The sequence below is a fragment of the Scophthalmus maximus genome, chromosome 13, assembly GCF_022379125.1.
Source record: "Scophthalmus maximus strain ysfricsl-2021 chromosome 13, ASM2237912v1, whole genome shotgun sequence".
Classification (NCBI taxonomy): Eukaryota; Metazoa; Chordata; class Actinopteri; order Pleuronectiformes; family Scophthalmidae; genus Scophthalmus; species Scophthalmus maximus.
In genome coordinates, this window is record NC_061527.1 from 14,167,598 (window position 1) to 14,182,813 (window position 15,216).

A 15,216-nucleotide genomic window follows, 5' to 3' on the forward strand; every position below is an offset into this window, starting at 1 on the left:
CCAAGGACCTGACAACTACCGGAAAACATTTCCAAGTAGTTACGCGTACAGCAGGCAATGGAAATCCTGACACAAAGATAATTTAAATTGAAATTTATTGGCATTTATTTTATTTTAAATACACAATGTAACAAAATTTAGAAAGTCTAAAGCATACCAATATAATTAGTTATTGTTTGTTGTAAAAGTATTTACAAAAGTTTTTTTTCAAGTTTGAAATAAACTGTACAGTCATCTGTCCACAGGGGGGGTCGAGATATAAGTAGTGAAGGGAAGTTGGGTGAAAGGTCACCGGTGTGACAGAACTAGGAGGTCGTCTGCAACATCAGTAAAGATGGCATTTAAAACATCTTCTCATCATACATCGTTCAACATGGTTCAACAACTCAAAAACAAACCAACCAAATGTGAGACCCCAACTGTGGAAATCATTGACCCCGTCTTTTGCCCATGTTTTACATATAAAAATTAAAATCAGGAAAAGAAAAAAACCAAAATTATCTTTGGAATCTGTAGTAATTTTAACAGGTTCGTTGGTCATACTTTTTGGGGAGTTTTCTACCTGAGAGCCTACGCCTTCTTCATCTTGCTCACGTGAGCGCTGCCGTTCTCGTGGTGAGCGGAGCTATTGGTGCCGTTGGAGGCTCCGTAGTTGGCGCCCTTGCCGTTCTCGTGGTGTTTGCCGTTACTGTGCACAGCCGAGCCGTTCTGACTCTGCTTAATGTCCTGTTTGGGCAACCGCTTACCCTTCACATAAGCCTGGATCCAGAAGTTGGAGAAGAGCACAAAGAAGAAGGTGCCATAAATCCAGATGAGGTGGAGGATCATGGGGAACTGGTAGTCGCAGCTGTCCATGAAGTAATACTGGGTAGCGTGGAGAGATACCAGGACAAACTGGATCTGTTGGGATGACATCAGGAGTTAGCCAAACACACAAATACATGTAAATTAACTCACCTAGGTGCTTTAGGAGCAGAAACATGGACACGAACAATGCAAACGACTGGTATACATACGAGTTGAATGGCGGTCATGTATTTCTTCCACCACAAAAACTTCTGGAAGCGCGGTCCAGCCGCAGCGAGGAAATAGTAGAAGTACATGATGATGTGGACGGAAGAATTCACCATGGCATGGAAGGATCCCATTCCCCCTGGAGTAATAATCACAAAAACACATTAGGCTGACTCCATTGAAGCCAGAGAGCTGCTGACCTTGCATGAAAATCAAGAACGTGGAGGCCATGGAGGTTTTTATGACTGATTAATAATTTACTAATGATTAAACAGAATTCAGTACTTTACAGGCAGCCGGCACAAGGGGTCTTGAAGGGCTCAGAAAGACCAAGGTAGACACCAAAACATAGAACATTGCAGCTGACAGTCTGTTATGCAGGATGATGGAACTGCGCTACACACCCCTGGCTGCTTTTGTCTCTTCATTAATCAGTTTCTAATTCGGACAAGTTAAGATTTAGTTAATGTGTACGCACCAGGAGCATAGCAAATTCCCCACCACCATGTCCAGGGCATGAAGGAGTGGTGAAAGATGTGGAGGAAGGTGATCTGGCCGTGCTTTTTCCTCAACACAAAGAAGATCTGACCGCAAGAAGATATTGATTAGTTGAAGCCGACCTCTGCTGACCAGAAACTGAGCATTAAGACTAACTGCACCGAGGCGTCGGGTTAAAATAGACCGGACTTACTGTGTCCATAAGCTCAATAATCTTTGAGAACCAGAACAGCCAGGCCACGCGCACCATCTAGAATGGGGAACACAGACCCATGTTGACAGGATATCAGTGCACAGTGAAAGAGGATTTCCGCCCATTGGTAATAAATTATAGAATGTGTGACTTACTCGAAGAGCCTCAGGACTGTTTGAGGTATCAACAGGATCACATCTCCAGTTATATGTTGTGACCCAACCAGACATCATGAACTAAATGACAGGTAACGTGGGAACAAAACACTCTATTAAAGTTACCAGTCATTAGCTAATAAGCAAATTTCAAATTTCATCCGTACAAACACAAATTCAACCAAACTACACAAGTTTGTGTCCATTCAGACAGCAGCGATGTGTGAACATTTCTGAAGTGCTGGAAATTCACAGAGACATTGAACGACAGTCTCTTACTTCATAGACGATGAATATCGACAGTGCCACCAGCAGGAAGTTGTAGACTATCATGGCTTCCTTTAGCTGGAATGGCTTGCGATTGGCCATTAGGCGAGGTCCGAGGTACAGTACGAAGAACAGGTAGCACAGCAGTATCGTGGACATGTGAATGGGACTCTGCATCAGTACATAGTCCTTAAGCCGTGGATCTAGAGGGAGAGAAAAAAAAGGATGACATGACATTAAAAACAAGGGTAAAAATAACCCAAGGTATTTGAGTTTTGCACGATCAATCACTTACCAAATCCTCCCACGAGGTAGTCATAGATATCCATGGCGTGCAAGCCCATCTCCCGAATCCCTTGAAGCATGGTAACCGTCTTGTGTTGTTACGGCCCAATTATCTGCAAAAAAAGAAAAACATTGTCAGTTTCACTTCGTCAAAGCCAAGCACAGCAGTGATCCGTCCAGCAGTCCCCTGACAGAAATTCTAAAGTTAAATATCATTCAGTTTTTGAAAACAATATTTTGTTGCACTTTTGGAAACCGAAAATGCAACAGGCAGAGTTATCTATACACTACAACACAATTTCTAAAGACGCAGCACAAATACAATTCACGTGTGTTTAATTCATTGCTGGTGATCACCCACATGACCAATAAATGTCTTCAAGAAGAAGCATTTTGTGACATTTCCTGATTCAGCGAGACTGAAATGCAATTACTGGGACACCGAAGTTCATCCCTCAACAAACGAAACACTCCCATCGAAGAAAAAAAAAAAAAAATCCCAGGATGCTTTGCCTTGGCTCCAGCCACTCATCAGACATCAGACATGGCCTGATATCAGAAAGGAGGTGCTACGGGGAACTGGGAGGGCATCCCACAGGGAGGCGGCATTCAACAAGCAGTTTGTGTGCACGAGTCAAGCCTGAGGCGAAGACACAAACATCCAAACTGCTCCTCACAGCGCACCCAACTGGGAGCAAAAGAAAGTGAAAGTTCCTGTTCAATGAACTTGAAACACAAACTGCTGAACCTTGACACAGATATCCAGGCTCCACTTAACCACAATCACTGGAACACCGCCATCACAAACTCAATCCGTTAAACCATCAAATATAACGAGAACCATTTTGCAAATGGCAACTGCCTTGATATGCGGCCTTGCACGGAAGAATGTTGCTATGGTTATTAGACCTGCGTGTTTTTTCTGTTGACAAAGGCTTGTCATATCAAGTGTAAACTGTGAAGTGTAGACACAATGTAGAGGGCATGCAGGGTGCGGTCTCCTTTCAACATACTGGACCCAGAGGGGGCTTTTGTTTGATGTGCAGGCGAGTTTTCACAGTGCAAGGACTTAAGCACAGCCCTCCTTAAGCCGATAATTATAAGAAAATAATTTGAGGTTATAGAAGGAGGGTAGGGAGCTGAGCAAATGGCAAGAAAGAAAACCATCTTAAAGAAACTCCGGGTGTGAACTACAGTTATGGATTTTGCCCACAACGAGTTGGACAATGTCGACCTGATTTTGGAATACGTTTTAAAAAAATTTATTAGCGCAGGATATCTGACAAAGAAATGTAATTTGCAAGGATATGAAAGAAATCAGAAATGGGATACACCATTTCAAGAGAATTTTTCTATCTGCAAATCATCTTACAACATTAGAAATAAACTGGCTGCAGAAAACATGAATTGACACGTGCAAGTGCACGTGCACACGCACACACACACACACACACACACACACACACACACACACACACAGGCCTGTTTACACAAACCAAAACAATTGGCTCAAATCACAATAGCCCACAAACTAATCGTTACCAACTTTGTTAAAACAAAAGAAGTATCGAAAAGGGAAGAAAAAAAAATTTAATCAAAATGAATCTTAAATTAAATGAAATTGATACATTGTCTCACATTCGTCTTCCCGTTGTAGATTAACCCCTGCAGTATGTTCACCTCAGGCTTTGTCAGTTGTTAGTCACTGAGCTACGTCAACTCTTTTAGCAATGTAAACTGGTCTATAAATGAAATTTATTATTATTATCATAACACCAGTGTATCTTCACTGTGAATTCTCTTGTTAAGCTTTACAGTAAACCAGTCGCAGCATTCCACACCAGCCACATTTGACACTACTGATGAACTTCCTCCTGTTGACATGGCGAAAACTGGAGTTTCGTCAGCTCGCAGTCCTTAAGTGTTGTATGTGCAAACGGTGGTGGTTAAGAACAGAATAGACACACGACATTTCAGAAAACGCTTACATAAAAAGCTGTGGTTTGTGAACCGACGATGAGGCGTTCGGTGAGACGCCTCACATTTCAACAAGAGTACCATCGTGTCTGTTGTGCAAGGTCTTGTTCTGAGGAAAGATGCTGAACAGTTATAGTGATTACATCCTACTCTAGTCAGGTTGGTGGTAATGTTCAGGTTATTGTAACACGGTGACCTTGAATTGTGTGTGAGGCATTTTGGTCACATCGCATGGCTTAAATTTAAACATTTGATTTTGCTGGATATCTTGAGGAGATCTTAAGGCCAAAATTCTCCCTTAACCAGTTTCAATAATTGGGTGTTTTATGTCAGTTTGTAAATCTACAGCAAAATGTGCAGGATTGGGTTTTGAAATTTAAATACAAGTATGGCTAAATTTATATGAAGTTTTTTAACACAAATATCTAAATTTATATTAGTAACAGTAGTATCTAGTTCATGATCAACATGTGATTCACTATGGAGTGGATTTTTTTTTTTAAATACTGACAATAATACACCTGATTGTCAGGGGGATATTGTGTGAAATTCATGGTAACAATAACAAAAATATAATAATATTTCAGAATCCGAAAAGACTCAGATGAAGATAAAAGTTCCAAGAAAACCGAAAATGTACCCCCTTCCATTCCAGCTCAGTGAATCCATTATTACAAGAACAACCAACAGTCGCTACTGCACCTCACTGCTCTGACACTTCTTTGCCAATTATTATATTGAGTTATCGATTAACTGCTACTAATCTTTACAAATGAAAAGGTTTGTACAATACCACCGAGTTGGACTGGCACAAGTACAAACTGATCTCAAGTGGTCTTTGTTCTGCTATATCAGCAGTACTGACAGTAATTCCACAGGAGGACAGGAACTTAAAAAAAAGTTGTCTGCCCTTATTAATCCCATGACAGAGTGATGCAACGTAGCTGCAGACACATGACCACTGAAGCACCCGTCTACATTAGTTGCAGCCCAAGTTTATGCCGGTCTGTACTTGTGACCAAAATTGAATTTGTTTTAAGTCCCACAAGAAAAAAAAATTTGTGGTGGGTTTACATCTACCAAGGAGACACAGTACAGTGCAAAGGGAGGGGGAACCTTGTCCACCAATCATAAGGATGGAAAAAGGGAACTCAAGCTCACGAGGTAGAAGTTAATGATGAACAAACTGAAGAAAGGAAATCAGAGAGGAGTAGCCAGGAATCCATTACTAAAACTAAAAAAAAGGGGAAATACATTTTACACAGAACAGCCCAAGATCCTCAAACACCAAATGAACCTACTGAGTAAAAGAAAAAGAAAAATGAAATAAAACCACACACCAAGGAGCTCAGCATGTGGGCAAACTCCACACGTAAGTTAGTTCACCATCAACTTACCTTGCCGAGACAAGAATTGTCACCGCAGGGCAAGGCTTCTTCGTAAACTATATAAGGCAGGCAGACAGGCAGGCAGGCAGGCGGCAGCAGCAAAAAGAGAACGGAGGAGCAGGGAGGGAAAGACAGAGTAGGGGAATGAGAATGTAAACTGACAAAGTGTGACTGGTACAGCGGTCTTCCGAATCTCCACCCTCCCTGACTCACACAGTGGATGAATAACCAGCTCACAGAAGGAGAGGGAGGGAATGAGGCACTGCGCCAAGAGAGAACGAGCACTGTGTCCGCTAGCGTCCGAGAGAGAGCAAATAGCCGGGTCGAGAGTGAGATGGCCCCTATTTGGACCCACAGCACAAAACAGCCCCAAATAAAAATGCAGCCGGGTAGTTTTTTGGAGCGCCGCCCTGACTTGAACATGTGCGAGGTCTCCTCGTCACATGAAACACACACAACTCTGGAGTGGAGTCGCCCTGTAAGTTTTCTCCGAGGGGGTGGGTTGATAATATTATTCACAGGCAGCAGGCGAGAAATCAGTGGAGACTCTGTTATCATCAAGGGGGCCATTGTTGTGGCCTTTACTGGCTCTCTCACTGGCCAACACCCATTAACCAAAACTAGCTTCCATTTCGTTTTCTGTGTTGTGGGACAATCCGTGTCATGATGCCTGAAACAAGTCGCAGAGTAGTTTCCAATTCTTTCCACCACCATTTTTAACTTTATGGGTTGCATTAACCATATAAGCTCATTTACCTTTTCAAGGTATAAATATGCTTAATATCTGGCCCAGATCTACCGTCCATCCTGATTCATGAACTACAAAGACAAAACAAAGGTGTTCAACACAATAGCTCAGCGAGGAAAAACAAAAAACACTCCGGAGTTAGGAAATGGAACATGAGTGGTCATACCACTATGTGTACTCAGGGCTGGATAGCGAGGCTAATGGCTGAAAAGAAAACTATTGCGGCATAGGGAAGAGATGACTCATACGCTAATGTTTAGAATTCTTCAAAGTGTGTTATGTAATGGGGTTTAGCTCACCGCAAGAGGGAATCACCTCGTCTGATCTCACTGGCACACCCAGAGGATCCAAAGAAAACCAGGGCACCCGATAGAGTGCATACCTCCACCAAGGCCCAACAGAACAGTCCCTTCATGAAACCACACCTAAATCCACTAGATCTGGACTTTTTATAAGCTAAACCTGCACCAAATTGAACACACTCGTAGATATCGGTCCCCTAATTATTGCCATTCTTTTTCATCAAGATCCATGCATTGATCCCTGAAAAATTCCTAGATCTGCACCAACATTTATTGGGTTCTTTCTTGGCCCATGTTCCATCCTTCCAAGGTTCGTGGAAGGATGGGAAGGTCAATTTTTGCACAATCCAGCTGACAAACTAACCAACAGGGGTGAAAACGTAACCTCCTTGGTAGAGGTAATACACCCGTCATTAACAACACCACCACTAATAATAGGTAGTTACGTTGGCTGCACATGAATGCCTTTGTCTTTTAGCAGGAGGCGGGGACGGGGAATGCATTGGGGAAAACCCTCTAGTTCGGTTTCATTCAGTTTTTTTGACTATGACTAGTCGTTTGTGCATCCTAATCGGAAAAGTACACAACGGCTTAAACGTTGGGAGCTTTACAGATCACGTTTAACATTTGTTTTAAACTTGCGAGGCAGCATTGACTCTTGCAGAGCAACAGAAGAGCAAAAAGAGACTTGACAAAGGCTGCAACAGAGACCCTCGCAGTCTGTATGATCTGAATCTTTTGCGTTAGAGAGTAATTGTAAATACTCTCACCGGTGTCCACTGCACTGTATCGAACCAAGTGGGCTGTTTTTTTGTGGGGGGAGGGGTGGTAGTGGCAAAGTTGACAACAAGTTTAATTACTTTAAGTTACATAAATCTATGAGCATATTGAATATCAATTTGGCTTCATACCAGCCTAATTTTTCTTATCAACTGCATGGAGACATTGCAAATTTTAGTGAAGTAAAAGTCAAAGTTATCAGACAGAAATTATATAACATTCAATTTTTGTCGATGCTGTAGCAGTCGTGTAGAGGGTGCAGGGTGTGAACCTTGTGCTTCAAAAGGAATGTCAGTAAAATTCAATACTGTAGATACGTGCCGCAGATAAACCCTGATGTTTCCCGGACACAATGCCAAAGAAAATACATCTGCCCATGTTAGAGTACAAAGCAATTTGTACATTTTATACTGATTAACCATGCTATCTATAATGTAATCATGAAACAAATAAGTAGGGTCCAAAAGTCTGGGTACATCTTAGCAATCTGTATAGCCTTGCAGACCTTTGGACACCACCCCCCATTGAAGATCAGTTCAACTCTACTTACTGTATGTGGATTTCAAGTGTGTTTGACATAAAAAATGCCAAAACCAACCCCTAACTAATGATAACTTTGGTAAATCAAAACTGTATAAATTCATCCAATCCAATACATTATCAATCAAGTGTAAATGTGTAGCAGATGCATCATAGGATGAGCAAGTCTGCTAGCAAAACAAGTCTGCAATAAGTCCTCACTGCACTGAAAACAGAGCACACACAGCCACGGAAAGTACTACAGGTCAAAGTTGACCCAAGAAGCCATTCTGTAAACCGAAAAAATGCCAAAACCAACCCCTAACTAATGATAACTTTGGTAAATCAAAACTGTATAAATTCATCCAATCCAATACATTATCAATCAAGTGTAAATGTGTAGCAGATGCATCATAGGAATGTGCACGGTTCCCAGAATTTCCACCAGCATGTGACACACGGGTGTGAGGAGTCAGACTTTGCCGCGGAGGCCTTGTCACTGTACAAATCTCAGGTCAAGCTATGCAATGTGATTAATGACATTTCTGTGTAGGAGCAGGCATCAATGACAACACATGACATTGATGATGTCAATTCCAATTTTGCATAAAAAAACAGGTCCGTATCATGTAGGGTCTTCACCAGGGTGTGAACCTGAGAGCATCTATCTGGTTGGAAAAATTAGGAGCAACACACACGCAGGGTAAAGCATAACAACATTTTAATGGTTAAATAACATTGGCTATATTATTACATTTTCATATTTGGTATATATGCTGGCAGACATGAAAAACAAAGTACAGCATGTAAAGAGTTCTAAGACATTCCTGTATATTGGAATATCTGATAATAAACTTGTTTGTAGTCTTTATAAAATATTATTTTCCACTGAGATCAATAATGACCTCAGCAGACTTCATAGCACACCTTCTTTCAAGTAATGTTATGGGCTTACAGTGCAATACATCTGTGAAGTATCTGTCTTTTGCCCTATCAGAAAATAAAAATGCCTGGGATGGTGACATTGTATTGAGCAAAAATATTTTTTGTGACAGATCTTCCTCTGTCTGGAGATCGGGCTTTTAAATGACAGTGGCTCAGTGACAGCATATAACTCCAACTGGTCTCCAGACAGATTTGTGGCATGATACAAATGAATACCAGTGACATAATGACAAACATGTTGACCCCCCCCCCTCTAGCAGTGAGCTAAACCTCATTACACAACACACTTTGAAGAATTCTAAACATTATCGTATGAGTCAAAAGAACAAGAATGTTGGTGAACTTGTTTCTGGACTGACGTGTGTACATGATCTACCCTTCATTTTGTGTGTGTGTGTGTGTGTGTGTGTGTGTGTGTGTGTGTGTGTGTGTGTGTGTGTGTGTGTGTGTGTGTGTGTGTGTGTGTGTGGTGGTAGTTGGGGGGTAGTACAACCTCCTACCTGCCTACGAGAGCGATAGTTCAACACTGCTCTCGTTCTCTTCACGCCCCTCCCTCCCTCTGTTCCCTCTGCAAGTTTCACCCACCAACGACTCAGATTTCTCAAAACACACACGCACACACACACACACGCACGCACGCACGCACGCACGCACGCACGCACGCACGCACGCACGCACGCACGCACACACAGTAATGCCAACCTCAGCAGGTTCAAGAAGCAATGGGGGAAGTGAGTTCACACGGCGGCATCCTTGGGTCCATTTCCACAAACTGACGTGTAATAGAGGGTCTGCAAAAACACAGATACCAGTTGATTTACGACTTTAGAGAGGAATTCCTGTTTTTCAGAACTCAAGTGTCTGTTTTATGATAAAATTGTACTCAAAGGTAATTGCCAAAAATCTAAGAGCATTGAGACATCACCACAATTAAGTTAAACAGTGCTAGAAACCGGCTTGTTCGAACAAGTAATAAGCCAACAATTCTGTCCTATTATCAAACCACAGGTGAGCAAAACAAGTCTGCAATAAGTCCTCACTGCACTGAAAACAGAGCACACACAGCCACGGAAAGTACTACAGGTCAAAATTGACCCAAGAAGCCATTCTGTAAACCGATCAATGTTTACAATGGACAGGTTGGGTTTGTATTTAAAAAAAAGAATCTGTATGACCATCTCATTTCTTATTAAAGATGTAGCTTTACATGTAGTTCTGAACAATCAAACTTGGATGGTACTATGTTATGACCAACTGTAATGGTACAGCGAGAGCCAGCCCAAGAGTGAGAAGAAAAAAAATTGACAAGTCTTGACTTGAGCCATCTGTAAAGTGTCATGCTATTCCGACAGGGATTCCACACCAAAGCCACGACTCCAGAGGAACAATTATCTGGTATTTAAAAAGGAGGGACAAAAAACCAAACAAGCCCCCACTCGAAACAGTGAACACCACCCACTCCCCAGAAACAACCTACTGATGTCTGAACGGAAACGCTCAGTAAAACTTTTTACCACAATCATGGTTCAAAGATGGACCACACGTCGCACTAAATGGATTTAGTTTGCTCCTATTTGGTACAAGCAAGTACCACTGGTAACCAAATTGACAAAAGATTACAAAAATAAAACTGCAAGTTAACTTTTCCTTATTATTTTGAATCAGGAAACTCTTTAATAATCTGGAATGATCTGCAAATCTGCCAGCATGCTGTTTATTGGTTTTCCATCTGTGCTGCAATACCATTCCAGTTTTTACAATTAGCAACAATTTGACCTTCCTAGTTTTTCAAAAACTGATAATGCCACTGTTAAAACAAATCACAACAACAAGAAAAACGGGAATTGACCCAGCGCTGAAATATCTTAAGAGCTTTGCAAATGTCATGAATTAAAAATATAAATTTAACAAACTAAGTAATAACTAAACAAAATGCAGTTCAATGACAAAAGTACAAACTTAACTACACTCAAGGCCACTTTGCCAGACATGCTGGTCAAAATAAACACCAGAGGCCACCGTGACATGTTCAAGAAACATAACAAGGCCTGTGCTTATATTTGGCAGCATAAACTGACTTTGCATCGCATCCGGCCACCGTTTAAAGAAGAACAAGTTACACCCACATTGTGTTGAGTCATATAGTTGAAGCGTACTATACACTTACCAAATATAACTTTACATAACCATCATCTGGACTTAACATTTGGCATGATGTTAAAAATGCAAGTCTCTCTTCTCCGGTTCCTAATTTGATGAACCAGAACACGCCGATATTCAGGCCACACACCAATCACTTCACACAGGGTTGGAGTTGGTTTGTATCTTTACACTTGTATGTTTCTTACTAAAAACTATTTTTTATAAAGTTTGTAAAAAGAAGGAAAACTTGACATAAATAAAACTAAATTGTTTTCTTATACATCAGTAAAACAATAAGAGAGCTGGTAAAACAGAGCTGATCTTAAAACTTCAAAAGGCTGTACAATTAAACCTTTACAGCCATTTGGAGCATTCAGATGTGAGGAATGCAGCAGGAGAATGTCTGGGTCAGACAAGTTCAAAACAGCAGGAACCCTTCCGAGACATTGGCATCCAGGTAGAGCACCCACTCCTTTCGCCGTTAAACCTTCTGGAGATTTTCCTTCTGTATTATCGCATGAACTCACTCAGACATTTTCTAAGAGACAGCACTAAGCAAACATGAGCCTTGAATCAACTGACAACATCCAAATACGGAAACGGTTGAACAGTTCGCCAGAGACTGTGATCATGAAGCGACTGATCTTCATTTAGTGTGAAGCGCTGTTTAAACACCGGGGGGAACAGTAAATACAACTTTGTAGGACGTCTGATCTGTGACAGTGACTTTACTACACTTTGTGCGTCGGTGATTCAAGTCAATGAGAGGTAACAGAGTGACACACCCCCCCCCCCCCCCCCCCCCCCCCCCCCCCCCGAAACACCAGACCGGTGGGGGAGCGTGTTGTAACGGAAAAGCGAATGAGTAACTTTTTCCTCTACCAGACTGTGGTCAACTGTGTTAAGGAGGACTACTGCAGAAACACACCCTGCTCAGCCACTGTAATTACTACCGGTCGAAGCTTCAACTATGTATCAGTCAATGCGAGTTTCAGTTCAGTGATGGTGTTGACATGGGAAGCTGATGGAATGATAATAACATGCAGCCTTGAAGCAATTTAACAGGCACAATGCTGTTTTGCTGTTTACATTAGTATCAGTGACCCACCTGCGGGCTGGTTGGCCTTCAGGCCGTCATTGTCTCCAACCCGCAGTCGCTAGCGACGGCTAATGTTTACATGTTAACACATGGGTAGTGATCCATCATGTCCCTCACTGCGGGCCAGTCCACGTACTTGTTTTCTGCTCATACAGGAGGACATCAGGGTCTACTGTAAAAATATTCACATATGCATATTCTTATCTCAACATTTGCCAGTTGCAGCAGTGCAAATATTTAAAGTATGAAACAGTACGATTTTATCTGATCCCACCGTCTAACGACAGCATTTATCTGTTCCTCGATTTGTTCAGTGGATAAAGGAGTTGGACGTGGTTCTCTGTCTGTGCTGAAATGAAGGCGGAGTTTGACTGTTGCATTGAGTAAATAGGCGTGGGACACAAACACTATCAGTATCTACACTGAACATTACTTTGATACAAGTGTGTTAATATTTACTCCTGTATTGTGAACAGCACATGAAAAAGGTATGACTGCTTCGATCAGTCCAGTAGAGCAGGCTGGGGGAATTTGTCTCAATAGATTTATGTGATAAATACCATGGAAACCAAAAATACCTTTTCATCATCCATGAGCCAGTGACCCGATTGACCTCTTCATGGCAGATTCTCTCATTCTGCATGTTGAAAACAAAAAATGTTTCAAGGCAAGTCGCCCACATCAATCCTCAGTACTATTTCTGTTAAACATCTTCATCGTTGTTGTTTTGTCCCTCATACCATCTCACTTGGCCGACTCCACTGAGCAAGTCAAGCTCAGTCAAGAAGACGTATACAGGTGATGTCAAAAATGATTCAACTATGTGCTAGTTATGGTTGGATCACCTCTGACGCAGCCCGACCACATCACCTGGCGTGGTGAGTGCACACACACACACACACACACAGACAGACAGACATAACTCTTTTGTTCGTTTGTCGTCAGGACCGTTAGACACCGTTATAACATGTGACCAGCAGGGGAGCTTCGATTTACGATCCACGGTCCGGAAACCGCACAACGCAATAATTCATAGTCTACCTGTTGAACGCGCACGCGCGCGCACAAGCACTCGCGCATACACACACACACACACACACACAAACACCCCGACGTTTTTTCCTCCATCGATTGTATGTCAACCTCAGACGGCAACAAAGTTGACAGGCAACGTCATCACCTGCCAACAACAGCCGTTGCCCCCCCACGCAGGTGAACACGTTGACCGGCAGTAACCCCAGATGTCGAAGATGATCCATTCGGATCGAGGGACACAGCGGACACGATGTGAAGGGTTAAAAACCCCCCACAAACCCTACTCTTCATTCAGAAACATCAATCGGTGGTGCTGAAGTCTACCTGTTAGATTACACAAAGTGTTTGCAGGACGAACGACACTTCGACGCCGCTTGAATTAAAGTCCTTTAACGCGACGCCGCGGAAACGCGCGCCCCTAACAACGCCCACCGGAAAGAAGAACGACTAAAAAAGTGCACCTGAACGCATCTGAGAGCCTCCTGACGCGGCAGGTGAACACGTCGCGAGCTGTTACGACCCCCGCACACGCGGTGTCCTGAGTGGTACTCACTTGTGCCGAGTCAAAGCCCCCCGTGGAATCCGTCGAAAGCAGCCTGGTGGTCCGGCCCGGCGCGAATGAACGGCTCAGACTGAACCGCTTCCTCGTCGCTTCCGCCTAAACCTTCCTCCTCCTCGCGACCGACCCAGCCCTTCGACAGAGCTGGGGAAAAAAAGGTGGAGTCATTTGGGCTCCGTCGCCTAATATGGACGTAGTCAACTGTGCGCGCTGCCCCCGCTGCCTCGTCCTAGCAGATCTGACAGTGGGCAAAGGTGTGCTCACCTAGATGTTGATGTACAGTGCGGTTGCCATGGTGCACCATCAGTGTGGAACATTGATATACATTTGACAAATCCATATTAATCTATTTACATTTCGTCCCTTGATATGAAGCGAGCAAAGACTCCAGGTAAGTTTGTGACATCAAATTAAAAACATGACAAACACTTCCATAGTAAAATAACCGACTAGAAGCACACACATGGGCAACCAACCTCCACGTGTTTATTATTTTCCATCTTCCATTGCTCTCGTCATTTACACAACTCATTTGTGTTGAAAGAGGATTTGAATCGATGAATGACAGAAGACAAGGCTCTGCTTGTAGATGTCTGCAGCATGGTGTTATATAAACCATACCTCGGCTCAGGTATGTGTCACTTGTGGGTGACACGGCCCCAATTGAAAAAGCGTTTACAGAAAGAATGTTATACTTTACCTGCAGGCAGCAAAGTTTTAGCAGCATGTGCTGTTAGACACCTGCTCCGTTCGCTTACATGGTCATAAATCATCCATCTGCGTGGTTTAGAACCAAGAGCCAAGAGAAGTTGGTACCCAGAGAGGAAAACTTACTGTACATATAAACAAAACTTCCTTGTGTGTGTGTGTGTGTGTGTGTGTGTGTGTGGATGAAGTCCTTATATACACTGTCATAAATCTGTGACTTTGTTTGAGAAGTTTGACTGTCTAGACCCAGACAAAGACTGAACTGACAATGAAAGTGTGTGTGTGTGTGTGTGTGTGTGTGTGTGTGTGTGTGTGTGTGTGTGTGTGTGTGTGTGTGTGTGTGTGTAAACGTCGTCATTGTTTTGCTTGGAATCCATGCGATCAGTTTGAGGGCTCAGAGCGACAGGCAGCTTGGTTTTGGTGAATAATGATTTTGAGCGTACTATGCTGAATGATGATCAAAGAGAAGGCCTGACTGCAGGCACTTCCTCCTTTGTCATTTCCTGGTGACAGTAACACTGAGTGCAGGACAGCTGTAGGCCTCGTCTGCCATACACACTTCCTGTGAATGTCGACATTGTTTTTGAAAAAAATCTGAATAC

At 42.7% G+C, this 15,216-nt stretch overlaps 1 protein-coding gene across 3 annotated transcripts; it reads right to left on the minus strand.

The window, feature by feature from the left end:
* Nucleotides 1–78: 78 nt before the first annotated feature.
* Nucleotides 79–14,058, minus strand: elovl1b (ELOVL fatty acid elongase 1b). 3 transcript variants are annotated; one of them, XM_035647044.1, is made up of 9 exons: nt 13,901–14,029; nt 12,891–12,949; nt 2,423–2,525; nt 2,140–2,330; nt 1,861–1,941; nt 1,706–1,762; nt 1,493–1,598; nt 1,017–1,153; nt 79–900 (listed from the first exon to the last, which is right to left on the minus strand). In XM_035647044.1, exons 3-9 carry the CDS (start codon nt 2,490–2,492, stop codon nt 571–573), a joined length of 972 nt encoding a protein of 323 aa, XP_035502937.1. In that variant the 5' UTR covers nt 2,493–2,525; nt 12,891–12,949; nt 13,901–14,029; the 3' UTR covers nt 79–570. The 3 variants fall into 3 exon arrangements, with proteins under 3 accessions (XP_035502937.1, XP_035502935.1, XP_035502936.1); XM_035647042.1 differs by lacking the exon at nt 12,891–12,949 and having other exon boundaries at nt 13,901–14,058; XM_035647043.1 differs by lacking the exons at nt 12,891–12,949; nt 13,901–14,029 and adding an exon at nt 5,787–5,937.
* Between the last annotated feature and the right edge of the window lie 1,158 nt (nt 14,059–15,216).